At 47.0% G+C, this 15789-nt stretch overlaps 7 protein-coding genes across 7 annotated transcripts; 2 read left to right on the top strand and 5 right to left on the bottom strand.

Moving 5' to 3' along the window:
- Positions 1–446: 446 nt before the first annotated feature.
- Positions 447–2188, top strand: N7496_000352 (alpha/beta hydrolase; the record flags this gene model as incomplete). Its single annotated transcript, XM_056693283.1, has 4 exons — positions 447–527; positions 942–1340; positions 1479–1752; positions 1893–2188. 4 exons carry the CDS (start codon positions 447–449, stop codon positions 2186–2188), a joined length of 1050 nt encoding a protein of 349 aa, XP_056560012.1.
- Positions 2189–2535: 347 nt separating this feature from the next.
- N7496_000351 (uncharacterized protein) lies at positions 2536–3942 on the bottom strand (the record flags this gene model as incomplete). Its single annotated transcript, XM_056693282.1, has 2 exons — positions 2536–3581; positions 3642–3942. The coding sequence occupies 2 exons, from the start codon at positions 3940–3942 to the stop codon at positions 2536–2538; spliced, it is 1347 nt and encodes a 448-aa protein (XP_056560011.1).
- A 438-nt stretch (positions 3943–4380) lies between these two features.
- N7496_000350 (uncharacterized protein) lies at positions 4381–5360 on the bottom strand (the record flags this gene model as incomplete). Its single annotated transcript, XM_056693281.1, has 2 exons — positions 4381–4404; positions 4668–5360. 2 exons carry the CDS (start codon positions 5358–5360, stop codon positions 4381–4383), a joined length of 717 nt encoding a protein of 238 aa, XP_056560010.1.
- Positions 5361–5571: 211 nt separating this feature from the next.
- On the bottom strand, positions 5572–6022 carry N7496_000349 (uncharacterized protein; the record flags this gene model as incomplete). The annotated part of the gene is made up of 3 exons (XM_056693280.1): positions 5572–5644; positions 5708–5832; positions 5888–6022. Coding segments are annotated over 3 exons (333 nt in total), but the record flags the coding sequence as incomplete, so codon positions are not given.
- A 2240-nt stretch (positions 6023–8262) lies between these two features.
- On the bottom strand, positions 8263–9776 carry N7496_000348 (uncharacterized protein; the record flags this gene model as incomplete). Its single annotated transcript, XM_056693279.1, has 2 exons — positions 8263–8907; positions 8958–9776. The coding sequence occupies 2 exons, from the start codon at positions 9774–9776 to the stop codon at positions 8263–8265; spliced, it is 1464 nt and encodes a 487-aa protein (XP_056560008.1).
- A 2181-nt stretch (positions 9777–11957) lies between these two features.
- Positions 11958–12965, bottom strand: N7496_000347 (uncharacterized protein; the record flags this gene model as incomplete). The annotated part of the gene is made up of 1 exon (XM_056693278.1): positions 11958–12965. The coding sequence occupies one exon, from the start codon at positions 12963–12965 to the stop codon at positions 11958–11960; it is 1008 nt and encodes a 335-aa protein (XP_056560007.1).
- A 1048-nt stretch (positions 12966–14013) lies between these two features.
- N7496_000346 (uncharacterized protein) lies at positions 14014–14856 on the top strand (the record flags this gene model as incomplete). The annotated part of the gene is made up of 1 exon (XM_056693277.1): positions 14014–14856. One exon carries the CDS (start codon positions 14014–14016, stop codon positions 14854–14856), a length of 843 nt encoding a protein of 280 aa, XP_056560006.1.
- Between the last annotated feature and the right edge of the window lie 933 nt (positions 14857–15789).

The following is a 15789-nucleotide window of genomic DNA, read 5'->3' as shown; positions in this document are numbered from 1 at the left end:
TGTCAAGCGGCCGAATGATTCTGACTGACTGCACATCCCTGCAGAAGGGGAGAGACATAATATAATTGCTGCAACAGTAAATTCTGGGAACGGGTCCCGAGGGGAGAAGGGGCATGCGGCTGGGATTCTCGTCGGAAGCCCGCATGGATCTCGGAATAGGAGGTGATCTGACACTATCTCAGTACTCCGTAATTCATACGGAACCAAGAATGGGCATTGACCAGGCTGTCCGCATATGTCATTTTGCGGACTTCTGCTGCACCATTTCTCTGACCTGGACATTTGAAGAAGTTGGAGAAGTTGAATTATGATTTTTTCCACCGCCATCGGCCACACCTATATCAATCTAACATGATTTAGTAGATTCGAATGAAAACCAGAGCCAAGAAAAATAAAGGCAGATTACAGAATTTCCTGTAACAATGTATACAAGATCCTTGAAGCAAATGATGACGAACATGAACCCGAGTGACTTCCGGCAAGCCGGTACAACCTACGGCAAGCCGGTATCGCTGGTATCGCTGGAGGTACCCGTCTGCGGGGGGACCTCGAATGGATTTGTCATCTACGTCAACAGCCCGTTAGCTAGGGCTCCGATACTAGGATAAAGACCAAAAGTAGCGCAATAGCGGTTCTCAAATAATCTAGAACACTATTAATTATTCGACGTCGAAGTTGCCTCTGGATGCGAAAGTACCATCTATAATTGGGTGCCTTGCAATTGACTAGACCTTTGTCCATCTGCATTTGGCTTGCGATATTTACCAGCTCCGTTGAAGATTGATCTAGAGAATGATCCTGAGCAGAGATGATCTTCAGGCTGGCACTTTGCTAGATCCTGACTTTGAAAAGGCATGTCCCTCCACTCACACTGCCCAGTCAATCAAATTGTCACAAATGCTGCTTCAGATTTAAATTGCTAATTCCTCAATGATATACAGTTGATTGCAACCCAGGGAGGTGAACCAGCTCTGCCACCTAATATAGATGTGATAGGCCTGCGCACAATCACAAATGCAGCCAAACTATCCGCTCATAAAGCTCATGGCCCCCATCCTGATGTTTCAGAACATGACATTGAGATCCCTATTCGCGACGGTAGTACGATCCCTACCCGTGTGTATTACCCCGCGGAAAAGGTCGATACCAAAGTCAGCCTACCACTGCTTATCTTTTTCCACGGTGGTGGGTTCTGTATTGGTAGTCGTTATGACGATTTTCAGTCAAACCGCGCGATAGCCCTGAGGAACAGTGTCGTTGTTGTCAGTCCTGAATATCGCCTGGCTCCAGAACATCCTTTCCCAACAGCGGTCCATGATGGACTTGATCCTCTTCAATGGGTAGGAAGCTTCCTTTGGTGCCACCTTATGTTCCAATTTTGATGCTCATGGCTGCTCTACTTATCCGCCAAGCGGTTGAGATGTAGTCTCACTCTTCAGCTAGGCAAGAGGTACTGACATTCCGAGCTTCCACTGTAGGTAGCAGCTAATGCCCACACAATTCACTCGTCTGCCTCACCATCTGCAGGTTTAATTGTGGGTGGCACGTCCTCCGGTGGGAACATTGCCAGCGCTGTCGTCTACCTCAACCGCGACCAGGATTTTCCTGTTAACGTGACAGGGCAATTCCTCAGCGTGGCACCTTTACTCCCAGCTCCTGTCGTCCCAGAAGAATACCGCCAAGAGCATTTGAGCGTCGAACAGAATAAGGAGATATCTATTCCTTCATCGGACCTGGTTCAGCTATTTTTGTGTAAGTATATTTCTAGTCCCTCTATAATGGCCCCTTTCTTGTTATTTAGCCAGCCTTAATTTCCGTAGTTGACCACCTGTTCACTTCTTTCCACTCAAGTCAGACGAATTGACTGCTTACTATCTATGTATATTTAATAGCTGCCTATAAACCGAATATACACTCCCCACTGATGGTTCCTTTCAACCACCCTGAAAGGCATCACGATATACCATCAACATATTTCCAAGTCTGCGGTCTGGATGCTTTACGTGATGATAGCTTGATATATGAACGAGTATTGCGCGAAGAGAACTCGATTGCTACTCGCCTTGACTTTTACCCTGGTTTACCTCATCACTTCTGGGAGTTCTATCCGCAGTTAACGCAGCATGCCCAACGGAGAACCGAGGATACAGTTAACGGGATTCAATGGTTACTAGAACTCGGGAGATGAAACCGTTGAGTTGAATCTGAGAGAAAATATTGCCTGATGGATGTCTTAATAGTTTACCATGAACTTCTTTTTTGATCGCGTATAATTGCTCATGACCTATAAGTACCTTCTATGCCGCGGCTCACTGGGTATCCTTTTGCAAGGTGCTCCCAATCTGAAGACCATCTAATGACCCCAAGAAGGATTGATTTACTAGAAGAATAATAATCTCCCGACAGGGCAGTTTTGAAACGAGATAAAAGAGCCAAGTAGACACCAGTCCCAAAGGACATTCCAATCTTGCTTTGAATTGCTATTACACATTCAGTGCATATTCAGCTAACTCTCCATGACTGCCGTGCAAAGGTTTATTCCGGCCGAAGGAATCCACCGCCAGGAAGTTTATATGTCTTCCCCTTCAACCCCGAGTTAGCCTGAGACTTTTTGTCATACGTGATACTGAACCCATTGCTGGCAATATTTTTAAGGGATGTATCGGCATCGGAAAAGTTCTGAATGGCACTATTCCCCGTCAAAGTCCAGGTCGAAGTTTTATCCAGATGAACAGCCAGATAGGCTTTCCCGAAGCCAACTTTAGCTTCACCGGTCCAATTCGAGTATTCAGCCAAATTGAAATTAATCGATGACTTGTTGTAGGCTACCAGGGAGCCAGAAAGGTCGGAATTCTCAACGTGTATAGTAAGTTGACCAGGGGACAAATCATTATTGTCATCGTATCCCGCGTAGTAGTCGAAGTCTTGCGTGACAAAAGAATAATTGGCTACAGCCAAGATTCCCGACGCAGTGTTGTTGATGGAGGAGGACTTGATGTACGCGTCTGCAATAATATTTCCGGCCCACAGAGCAGGCATCGTCGCCCCCAGTACCGTGAGCTTGGTATTATCAAGGACAGTGACGGATCCATCATTGATTTTTGAATCAGATAGCATCATTATCCCGGCGAGTAGCCCAGCTGTTAAGTCTGAGTCTTTCCAGATTCCTGTAACAGGCCCCATCGCACCGTCACTAAACATAATTGGGGCGTTTCGGGCATATCCGACCACTTTTGTCATATTGCAGACGCCTTGTAAGAAGCAAATTGCTGACCCGATCCCATCAGTATGAGCAATCACATTCTCGGCATGGATGTACCCATTAGGAACATCCCCGCTGAAAGAAGAACACCGCGCACCACCCGAATAGTGATGAACATTCTTTGCATGGATGGTACCATTACCCGAAGCATAGAACCCGTGGGAGACAGGGCCAGAGCTATACGCCCAGATATCTTCAGCGTAAATAACGCTCTTTTCCCCATGGGTATACAGATTAGCAGCGCCGTTGTGCGTAGTAACGTTGACATTGGATAGGTAGAGGGTTGAGCCGTTGGCGTTATTCACAGCTGCGTTGGCGCCTGCAATTAAATAAGTTAATTTGCAAATGGTTGGAAAACTTCAAGTCTCTAATGGCTCACCGAAGAAGCTAGCCTGGGTTAAGCTGGAGGAGTAACCAGTTTTGATAATGGTCGAATGCTCGACATTCACGGTTGATCCTTCCGTCGCCACAAGGACGCTGGTGTCATTCGAGTGGTTTTCCAGAACCTCATGGCTGATCTGTCCTTTTTGACCACTGTAGAAATGAGAACCATTGATTGCAAACTGTTGATATGTTACGCCCTGGGTATGCCAGTCGAAGACATACGCGTTGTCTGCAGCCCACTCTGAAGAGGGAATATCGTCGCTTGGGTCATATACCACAAAGCTTCCAAAAGCCATTATGGCAAGAGATAACAGGGAAATAAGGTGTATCATCTTTCCAATCTCGTGATTATCAGAGCTTTGCATACCTGTACCGTGAAATTGGCGCTACGAAGGAGGTTTTATAGACCACCTATGCGGATCACCTCCACTTCGGAACGATTCTATTGAACCCGCGTAAGCAAGCAATGGAATCCAATTTAGAAGTATTCTTCCTAAATCCAGAGATTTCTAGATCATCTAAGATTTGGATAGGGCTACTCTAACCTCAAACGGCCATAGCTTTCCCCACGAATTCGTCTCGGGTTGTGGGGAAACGCTGTCATATAGGTACTGTAACGGCTTGCCGCAGGGTTCCGGCGTAGGGGTTTGAATTATGAATTATGAAATTGAAGAGGGGGTGTTGAAGTCCGGTTACCTTGAGTCCGGTGTTGCTCAACATACACACAGCCGCTTCTAGTTAACGTAGTTCCGGTCGACCTGCTCTATTTGAGACAAAACATTTCTCCGGCCTAATAAAAACATCTAGTACACTATAATGAACATTCGAATATCTGAAGCCTATATTCTTAGCCTTGGGCTTTGGAGCTATAAAGTTATACACTATCGCATTTTGTATGGTCTTATGGGTGGCTAGGTCGGCGAGCACGTTAAGTGCACGAATGTGAAAGCCCTGGTTGCTTGTCCGATCAAAACACTATTCCAGGACGGACAGTACTGAGAGCAGACATAAGATCGCACACCGCTGAAGTCAACGCATTGGTTCCGTGCTCGGAGACTTTGTATTGAAGCAATTCTCGTAGACACATCATAACCTCCCGGGTGGAGGATAGCGGAATTTGAGTTCCTTGGCTTGTCGCTTGATCCGAGACAACCTTGTAGATCGCGGGGATGCCTCGATTCAGATTAACCCATTGCTGTGATTTTACTATCTCGTCCGTGTCCAGGAAGCATCGTGCGGAGGCAGATGATGGACCGTCGTCAGGTGGACATTGGGCGGTAATTGTCCCATACATCCATAAACATAAGCTGGCCTGGTATGCCAGAACGGCATGGAATGCGGTAAATTGCGCTGACAAGATCTCACGTAAGTAGCGGACTGCCTGGCCAGCGTTCCAGACAGCTTGTCTAGCTTGACAGCGGTGGCTCCAGCTTTGAGCGCTTAGATATGCAGTTTTAGCCTCGTCATGGCCTTCACGGCCGGCCGCGATTTCAATCTGCTCAAAAGGAGCAAAAAGATGCATAGACATGATTTCGATTAATAAGGAACGGTGCGCAAGCTTCTCAGAGTCTTGGTTCTCATTGAGCATTCTCATGCTTTGCAAAAGCCGTAAAAGTCGTTGCTGCTCACTTTCATTGGCCAGAATATTGACTCGCATCATATCTTCATCCTCAGGCCCACAAAGAACTCGCATTTGTTGGTAGTCCCGGATCATGGGAAAGATACAATGAAGAACAATCAGTTGAGCCAAGTCAGAATCATACGTATCAGGCAAAGACAGAAGCGTCATAGGCCTGGAAAGAGTGTCGCGTAGTGTGATCGTCCGAGGTAGGCTTTGAACACTAAGACCGAGATAGATCACCTGCCACTCTGACGCCGTCTTCGCTATCCAGAGCGCCTGGTGGCTTGGAAATGGAAGTAAAAGCTCAGCACATGCAACCGGGGGTCTTTTTCCAGTGACCAAGGACTCCTTTGAGCAATGCACCTGCATGTGCCATACTATCCTACCACAAAGGAGATAAGTCTTGAAGGACGCATGATTCGGTTAAGTCTGGGACATACCTCTTGAACGACTCTTCTCTGACCCAGTCTTGCCATTTCGCTTCAAGAATCCCTCCGGTGTCCTCAGAAGAAGGAGCAATATCACTGTAGTTAGAGTAACGATAATGACCGCCACATCGCAGCATCTTATATATAATCAGTCTAAATCCATTAGGCAGTAAAATTATGGCATCTGCTTACTTGGATCAAGCATCCTACGATCGCTTCTGATATCTCCATCTTGCGTTTATCTCCACTCCACAACCCAGTATGGATAAATAGTGCCAGTGCTTGGATATATTGTAATTGTCGTGTGCGTATGATGTTCTTTTCAAACTAATGTTATGGCCACTAATTAGCTTTCAAAGGAACAGGTATCAAGATTGTAATGCGTAGAGAGCCTTACTACTTGAAAAAGATATGGATGAAGAACACTATGTAGAGCTTGGCCAAACCTTCGAAGAGCACTATTCGTGGACTCCATGGCACTTGACGCAACGCAAGCCATCAACAACTCCGGGGGAGCTTGATTCGCGTTAAAGGTGGAAATATGGATCCAGTTATCTTCTTCCAAAGCATGCAACTCGAGAAACCCGAGTAACAGTTCACTGATCAATGCTGCAGATGGAAATGCTGAGGCAACTCTCACTGCGTTATCTCGCTCACAATTCTTGAGTATCATTGCCAGGATTTCATCTCTGGTATCTGCGGATACAGCCCTTAGGGATAAAGGGAGTCGTGGGACGGTTGAATGTTTATCAATTGACTGAATTGCAGGCTCGAGGTAAATATTTACCTCTTCGGCCGCTCGGTGGTTTGACCGGTCTGGATTCCAGTGACCCACTGTTCTCTCAAATGCCCTCGTGACATTCGACAACCCGAGCACGGAACTGAAGAGGGTTTCCAGGTTACTCCTAGGTGTACCTTGCGATTTAGGAACTGCGCCATGAGCGAAGGGTGTAAAAGAAAAGTCGATGGCGGGAAATGCTGCCATTATAGGGTCCTCTTCGGGGGAGAGCAAGCGATTTTGGACTTCGTTAGAAACGCCGGACTGCGTACTTTCTGGATTTTGAGAGAAGTGATCTAAGTACACACCATTAGCGCTATTAATTAATCCCGATGGAGCTCAGCTTCCTCATGAAGAGGCCAGGACTGATTCTGCAGATTTACCTATATTGTTGCGCAACGGCTCTGGTGATCTCCAATTGGCAACATGGCCCTCTACCCAATTCCCCACGAGGACGTCCAAGTTAGATCCTTCTAAACCATTCAATATACAGCCTCCTTCATTGGACGGTTGTAAAACAGTGACAGGTTGCTCTTGCTCTCTGGTTGTTGGTAATGTGGTCTCGCCGAAGGATGGAGGTCGGATACATGATATGTTACGCCTCTGGCACCTTTGGCAGCGCTCATTGTTGTCACATCGTGCTTTCGCCGCCGCACAGTACTCACATGCCTGTGAAGCACGTGGTGCTCGACGGCGCCGTTGTCTATTTGATTGTTTGCGCTGCAGGACCATAGAGTGCTATTTAGGAAGTCTTCGGGAGGCCTAATAGAAGGACGTGCTTTGAGAATTCAGGCAAACAAACCAGTTTAGCGTCTTCTTAGACACAAGGGGGCGTGTATTTAGGAATATTGTGTATCAAAGAAAGCAAAATAGTTGAGGCGCAGGGGGAGGGAGCTGGTGCATACATTGCCTAGCTCGGGTCGGTCAAATGCGGGGATGACTACGTGGACTGTGGCGTTTCCAGGGGAATGTCGACAAGGGGTCCCCTCAAAGCCATACATACGCCTCTCTTCATACTACCAGTCTGCCACTAACATCACCGTCGGCGTCCTCCACAAGTGCGTACCGCCACATGTATGGGGATTCAAGGATTGATCAAAGGAATTGGCTTTCAAATAGCCGGGTCTTTCCTCTAAATTTTCGCGGGGAGTGGGGAAGGCAAAAATCTGGGGGATTCTATCATTCTAAACTCGTAGCGTGAAATGCGGACCACTTCCCGACAACGTCACAAGGCTAGTTCTATCCATAGCTTGCACATTTTCTGTCAAGTAGTTCTAGGGTATATTTTAGGGTACGCGAGTAGTCCCAAAGCCCCCTCGCCCTGCAGTCTTTAAATACCTATCTCACTTGGAAGGCTAGCTCTTATGATTGTACCAACAGCGTGTTTCGCCTGATTGGATAGCTAGCTAGCTACAACCTAGCAGGAAAAGCCAAGAAGTGGGAACCAGCTTTTGTTTTCCATTAATAACTCGGTTTAACTCACCAGTTGCTTTTTCATTAAGCCGTTGATCCCCATGAGAAGTATGAGTCCGACGTCGCCAAGTCCGCAGTGATCTAACGTGGTGCAGCGCCGAGAGGGTCTGAATGACCGTAATTACTAATGCCTTCGAGATGAGTCTACTCATTCACTGATGTCCATAATGATGTTTTTCATATTTTGACACTACATTCGCTTTCTGCATAATAGATCAAGCACGCGTATATTGAAAGTTGCAGCAAATTGAAGTCTTTCAGATTCCACACATAAACATCTATCTCTTGGATTAAATTTCCATTTCTACAAGATGATTTAGACCCCAAGAATCCGTCCAAGAACGGTCTTGAGTATATGAGACTTGGACTGTCCTTCGGTTCCTTTGCCTCTCCATGCAATTAAACCATCTGGCCGCACAAGAAGAGCCTCTCCAATGCCGAGCCGAAAGACCTCTTTGAATTTGCAACTTGGATCGCAAAGAGGGCTGGACGCTTCTGAAATCTCATAAATATCAATCTGTACACTTTGTGCAGATGAAGCATCCTGCCATGTAGGCAGACCCCCACCTACCAGCAGCACAAAATTCTTCTTTACCAGATCAAGCGTAGACAGACTGATATCTTGTCTGGACTTGTTCAAAAGTACAATATGCGGGAGCCTAGCTCCAATCTTGACACTGGGAACATGCGGGTCTTGCCATACCGCAGACACAGTGGGAGTGTCCTCAAAGACAAAGGCTCCCCTTGAGTACCGATATCCGAGCTCACAAGTATCGTCTGGCAGCTCTTCATCATGAACAATACTTGGGTCTCTAAGCACACGATTTGCTAACCGAGCAAAAGCTTGTTTCAGGGTTCCCTCGGCTGCAGGTTGTCGCTCTGCTGTGTAGGACTCCAGCAACGACGCCGAAGAGTGTCGATTGATAACGTACGCAAGTTTCCACGCCAGATTGTAAGCATCCTGTCTGAAGTTAGTTCAATGCAGCGATGAAAATTTGTGGCCTAGCTTACTTGGATACCGGTATTGCCGCCCATTCCTCCGGTTGGGGGCATGACGTGTGCTGCGTCGCCCGCCAGGAATACTCGGCCCTTTTCGCTAGAGTATCTTTCTGCGTTCAGAGCAGCAACGGTCCAATAGGATATGGATTCAATTTCCAACGGAAAACTTTCATCCATACCTGAAGCGGCATAAAACGCTTGCCGTGCTTCTCTCTCGGTGACTGAGTCGGGCTCAAAGTCATCTTTCTCCGCGGTTTTGGCAACGATCATGAATCCGCGTTGCCCGCCATTTTCAAGTCGAAAGCCACCAGAAATGTCTTCATTGTTCACATATGTGACACCATGTACAGCACGCTCACCGAGATAGGGTGTTAGATTGGCCTTGAAGTTGATCGAAAGATTATTCCCAAAAACGCCAGGTCCATTCCACTCGATTCCCTCGTTTCGCCGAGTAGCACTCCGATTCCCATCGCAAGCAACCAAATACTGCGTCCTATATTTGGTATACTGACCTGTCGCAATGTCTTGCGAAACCACAATTACCCCGCCCTTTTCCTCCTCGTAATGCACTATGCGAGTACCAAAACGTTGCTCTGCCCCGAAATGATGCGCCTTGCGGCGAAGCAGCGGCTCAAACATGTTTTGTGTCAACCAGAGTCGTTTACACGGTGTGATTTTGGCAGTTTCGGCTGGATCGGCCTCTTGCATTCTAGCGAGGACCTTTCCTCCAATAAGACGGTCAACAATGAGCATCCCCGCATCCAAATCAAAGTTTGATGTGCTTTCTTTCTCCATCACATCATCCAGCCCTAGCTGCCTGAAAATCTCCATTGTTCTCAAAAGAAAAAGTGCAGCGCGAGGATGGGTTGCCGTTGATGGGTGCCGATCGAAAGAGATAGATTTGATGCTTGGTGATCCTCGTCAGCGTTGAACTCCATTACGGCTGTGAGGTTGCCTTTACCCATAATACCCTAACAGAATGCTCAAGGTCATCCCCACCATGCTTGAGCCGATAATGATGACTGGCCATTCGGTTTCCTCTAAGGGTATTCTCGAATGATCAAAATCTCCAAAATCGAACTCAGTGCGCCTTGCTCCCAGGAGCACGGTTTCGTCCTTTTGCGTGATTTGATTCGCCATTGCCAGAGCGATTTGGTGTCACGCAAAGTATAGCCAACAAATGTATGTTTCTTCATGTCCGTCATTCTTATATCCGATACATTGTGAGCGATTCGGAATGGCTTCTTCCCCACATCATGTGGGGCCGATTCGTTGGTCTGCAGTCACGATAAATATTTTTTCATTGGATGAAAGAGTATTCATCCCTCCGGGATCCCGGCCGATACATACAGTACTACCACGGCATCCCGGTCCATTTGAGTGGGGCGGGGCAACAGTGTGGAGGGCATTGGATAACGATAATTCTATTGTTCAGCAACCACCACCTTTCACATATAATGCGAGAATTCACAATGATCTGGCAGTGAGCTATATGCTATTTCACCTAAAATGTCGACATGCAAAGTTTACGGCTCCGTTCTATCGACATGCACTCAGAGGGTGCTGGTTGTTCTCGAGGAAATCGGAGCTCCATTCGACATCATTGATATAGATATGAGAGCGGGACAACATAAGGTACAGAGTTCGATCTCCTGTTGGGGGGCCAAATCTCCCGTGACTGTAATATATATGCTAAGATATATCTAGAACCGGACATATGTGACCGAGAAGCACCCTTTCGGGAGGGTGCCCGCATTTGACGATGGCTCCATACAATTATTCGAATCTCGTGCTATCTGCCGCCATCTAGCGAATAAGTACTTACACCAAGTGAGCTTACTTGGTTCAGAGTCAGGTTTAGGACTGTTCGAGCAAGCTGCAAGCGTGGAGTACTCGTATTTCGACCCGCCATTCAAGAATTTGAGTTATGAGAAGATTTTCAAACGGTTCGGAAACCTTGACATTTCAATTTTGGGACGTACTAATTAGATCAGAATGATGGGCCACGGAGAGCCAAGTGCTGAGTTGGTCTCCTCCTATGAGAAGCAGCTTCGTGAATGCTTTGACTATTACGAGGTTCTTCTTGCAAAACAGACATACATGGCAGGTAATGTAAGTTCACTGCAACCATCGCATTTCTATCACTAGTTAAATTAGTCTTATCATTATAGGCTTATACAATTGTGGATGCTTTTCACCTTCCGTGGATTGCGTTTCTGGAAAGGTTGGATATGTTACATGAGATTGAAGTGAGACCACATTTACTAGCCTGGTGGAAGTTGGTCAGTCAGCGGCCCGCATGGAAAGCTGTAATGAGCAAAGCGAACTAGTAATCTGTCAAACTTGTCCATTGCTCTCGGCCTGGGATGTCTGAGGGCCGTGCTCCATTGCCTGTACCGCATAGTACTCTATATACGATACAGGGTCATATAGAATGCCCCGAGGTTCAATATTTCCAAGGCCGGTTGCTTCTCGGCCCCTTGATAATTAGATAGAAGAATCTAGGGACGCTAGATCTGGAAAGAATTTTCAAGTTCTTGGCCCAACATTCATGTAAAGATTTCACTATAGATTTCCCAAATAACTACGAAAGTAGTATAACTTTGGTGTTGTGCCATCTCCCACACTTGACATGTTATTGTTTTAATTCTAAGTTTTCCATGTAGCCCGTCTTGGATATCCGTGCTTCTGGAGCCTATTAATTGTCCCTACAATTGGTTATGTGGATCTTAGTGTGGACATACAACGGGTTCGACATTATGCAACAATAGATAGCTCCAGGAAGAGCTCAATAGAATGGTAACTATAACTGCAACCTTAATTGAAAGAAGGAGTTGAAATTGGGAGAGTAAAGTAATGAGGGAGGTAGAACAATTGCCCACGGGGTGAATGGGGTAACATGCGAGATTGCGACTAGTATTTTCAAACGTGTAAAAACAATAACGATGAGACTCCCGCCGGTGTAGGGTCAATTTATTGTTACCAAAAAAACTCCATCGTGGCCAACAGCTCCTACACCCAAGACGATGTCATATTGGGACCGCTCAGGAAGACATGGAATTGAAGGGCTTGAAGCGCGTTGTCGTAGAACTGGAGCACTTCGAAATTTTCCCCAGTAGCCTCAGTTGAAGATACTAATGTAACATTGCCTTGCGATTTAACTTGGGCAAACCAAACTTCTTGTGCTTCCTGGGCCGAAGTCATGGAGTCTGGGATAAAGGTTGAGATATTGCCGTAGTATGGGTAGACCTTGCCCTGAACCACCCCGTTTGTCACGATAAAGCCTAGCTCTTCGTCGATGACTAGGCTGGTTCGCGCGTTAAGATCGGTAGGTCTAGTAGAGCTCCAACTGCAAGTAAGCGGTGCCGTTGAATCGTTTCCGTACGTCCCCGTATCAATGATTGTCGCGCCAACTTCAGTAAACTGGCAGTTATCACCGACGCTAACCGAGAGGCTATCAGACGAATCCCAAGCAGCCGCTCCTATAGCTTCCAACTCTGTCCGACTCGCTTTCTCTCGATTCTTTGGAGGCGACATCAACACTTTATAGTTTTCCGAGAGTTCCGTGGCCGAGAACGCATAGCCATCATCACCACGAGAGCGGTTAATAAACAACTCCAGCTCGGTGATACGTTGATCAACCACCTTAACTCGGCCTCGAAGGATAGCTTCCGTTTTGCCGTTGCCCTCGCTGATGTCTGTAATAAAGAATGCCGAACCTTGCTCGGTATCGATTGCAAGCAGGCTAGGTGATTCTGCCTTGACGATAGTGCGCCATGAGGTCATCATAGCAAGCGATGCAGCATGCGAGTTCTCGGTTGCTTTGTAAACAGTTGCTAACGGAAGAACACCCGGGTCATGTGCCTCCATGGACTTTAAAATTTGGGAGACAATACCGGACAAGTCCTGCCGGGAGATTTCCTGATTCGATGGTTTGCCGACCGCCGTGGCCACAGAAGGTACGGCCGCCGCGAGGCATAGTGAGAAACGAAACAGTTGGAATAGACCGGAAATGCGCATTGTGAGATACCGACAGAACCTATAGGGATCCGGCTGAGAATAAGCCAGGCTATAATCGATCAAAGACCAAGCTCTTATCAAACGTGGTGTGAGAAAGCCCATAATTATATGGCTGATTCCTCTAGGTCATTGAGTTGGGTTGTTCCCTCGGCTCCACTCTCTGATTGAGTCGATCATTGAACTTGGCCTTGAGTAATTGAATCTCACGAGTTACCCCTCAGCCGGAGGCCGGGAAGATGTGGAGTAAAATTACCTTCAAGTTCACGGACTCTTCTACAGATGTCGGCTTACCAGCGCTGCGGGCAAGCCGCAAGGGCAGCCGCATATTGAATTGAGTCGGAAGTGAACATAACAAAAGTACAGCAGTGTCAATTAATCAAGAGCACTTCAGGCTTTTACCTACCGGAGGCCTGAGAGATGATTTGTGGCCTGGAAGTTCTCTTGTGAAGTGTTGTCATATTGAACTTAAAAGACCTACGCATCCGTCTGTTTCTAGAGAAAATACACTATAGTAGTCTAAGACAGACTGACAAGGTTTGACAGGATATCAGTAAATGCGAAATACCTACTCTTCCGTGGTGACTAGCCGGACCATAGCAGCCATACGGTCGAAGTTCGTCACAACTTCGGAATGCCGTGTGGCTAATGTGGGCCACATTGTAAATCCGGGGCCCCGGTTATGCTTCTCTTCTGCCTCCATCCTAACCACTCCAGACTCGTTCCGACCTGCTTTCTGAGCCTGGGCGCAAGGAAGGTTCTATTCTTCTTGCTATTCATGGTATTTAAGATCCTCTCCGGCGCCAGAGATGATGCTCTTCAGGCTTCCACATTTTGTTTATTGAGCTGGTGGCAAGGGTGACCTTGAATTTATTCACGCAGGGGTCTCTTGTGCTTTTTGTTGCTTTGTCTTAAGCCAGTGGTCAATATGTTCATAAAGACTTTGGCACTGCTAGCCCTAGTGGCAATGGCGTCCGCGAGGGCTATAAGCCCGCTCGTCAGCAGGACCACATCGAATACCACGGCCTGCTCCCGAGCGTGCATGACAACTATGGTCAATGCTGTTCTGGATTCCATGGTAGCCAATGACCCTTTCAGACTACCATTGGCAGAGGTCTACAAAGCGACTGAGAACACGCACCCAGCAGCGCTCAACATGATGGCTCTTTGGCGCACCGTCACTAAAGCAAGCTCCCCGAGCCTGTTGGCCATCGACATAACTCAGGCCCAGGCGTACTTCTCCCTTGCTATCAGTGAAGGTAACGACACCACGAAATCTATGCTTCAGGGCCGAATAAAAGTGGTGGATCAATTGATAACCGAGTTCGAATTCTATGTTAATCGCGGTCGCGGTGATGACGGGTTTGCCTTGGATACCCAGAACCTTGCAAAGAACTATAAGCAGTGGATGTCTCCACCAGCGAATAGACAGAAGGCAACCCGGGCACAGCTAGAGATCATAGCTTCAGCAAGCTTCAACGCGAATGATAATACTACTATCGATATCGCCCCCGACTGTCAATTCACCGAAGCTGGCTGGATTGTCAAAAGTGCAGCCTGTAACTGGATGCCGGATCGCCCTACCGACCTAAACTACCGAACACCAGTCATCGATGAAACTTTGGGTATAGTCGTGACCGTCGGTGTCGTCCCGGGTAAAGTTTACCCCTATGCGACATTTTCCGCCTTTATTCCCAACGACATGAAATCTTCCCAGGAAACACAGGATGAGTGGTACTCTATACAAAAGTCCGAGGGCTATATCTACTTAGTAGAGCCTACTGAAGCTATGGGAACGGCTTATAATGTTTTCCAATACTACAACAATCAGCTTCAGGGTGAGCAATTTAATGTGTACCTTAATGGCCCACGGAATGGAACAGCCTGGGCATGATTTCACTTGCAATATGTGATGTTGCATCGTATATGGCCCATCTGTGAGGCAGATAATATGGATATTTCAAAACATGCCTAACGCTTCTTTTGCCGTTTCTGTCACTCACAGGTTACTTGAGATGCTTTTTTTCGTTGGTATGGATAGTTATGAGATTGTCTGTTGACGCGACCCCTCTAATGCTTGGCACAATGGATGACATATTCTATACCATAAGCTCGTGAAGAAGCCATATGCCCTAAAATATCCATACATAGATAGATGGGAGAGGGAAACAAAGGCGGAAGCCTTCGCGATGATAATGTTGCAAAGTGATACCACTTGGGATAACTACGCCTCTCATGATTAGACTGGGCAGTCCAATCTCTCTGCTTACAGTATAGTAATATAAGATGATTTTCTGGAAATTCATATTGGTCCATTGTTGACTTTATAACTAGAGTGACCTTCCCATTGATGGTTTTGTATACTAGTACCCAATATAGAGCGCCGGACTACCTGATTGGTTCCCGCGCAACCTTGAGCGACCTAGGCACTGATAGTGCTGACTAATCCATAAGCGAATCTTCAATCTCAACGTTCTGGATTTTCCATTTTCTCCTTTACTTCGACGCATCATCATCACCTTCCTCCCAACAAGGAGATATGCCAGAATCCAATGCCGATTCAAGCAATGCCTCTCCTCGTCCCAAACTACGATAAACTGAACCATCATAGCTACTAACACCCAGTACCGACCGGATCATCCCCATCCAAGCTTGCTTGCGACCTATCCCGTCCCATCCGACCCCAATACCAATCCAAAACAAACATTCTGAACATTCATTACCCGCAATCCCTCAATTCAACTGTCCCAGTCCTTACGGACACCCACTACGGACCCTTCTTCGAAGGACAGTCACCACAGCGCCGCGTTTTGTGGCCGTGACCGAC

This window comes from Penicillium cataractarum, assembly GCF_028827025.1.
Source record: "Penicillium cataractarum strain IBT 29864 chromosome Unknown utg000001l, whole genome shotgun sequence".
Classification (NCBI taxonomy): Eukaryota; Fungi; Ascomycota; class Eurotiomycetes; order Eurotiales; family Aspergillaceae; genus Penicillium; species Penicillium cataractarum.
Note: the sequence above shows the minus strand (reverse complement) of the source record. Positions and strands in the feature narration are given on the sequence as shown.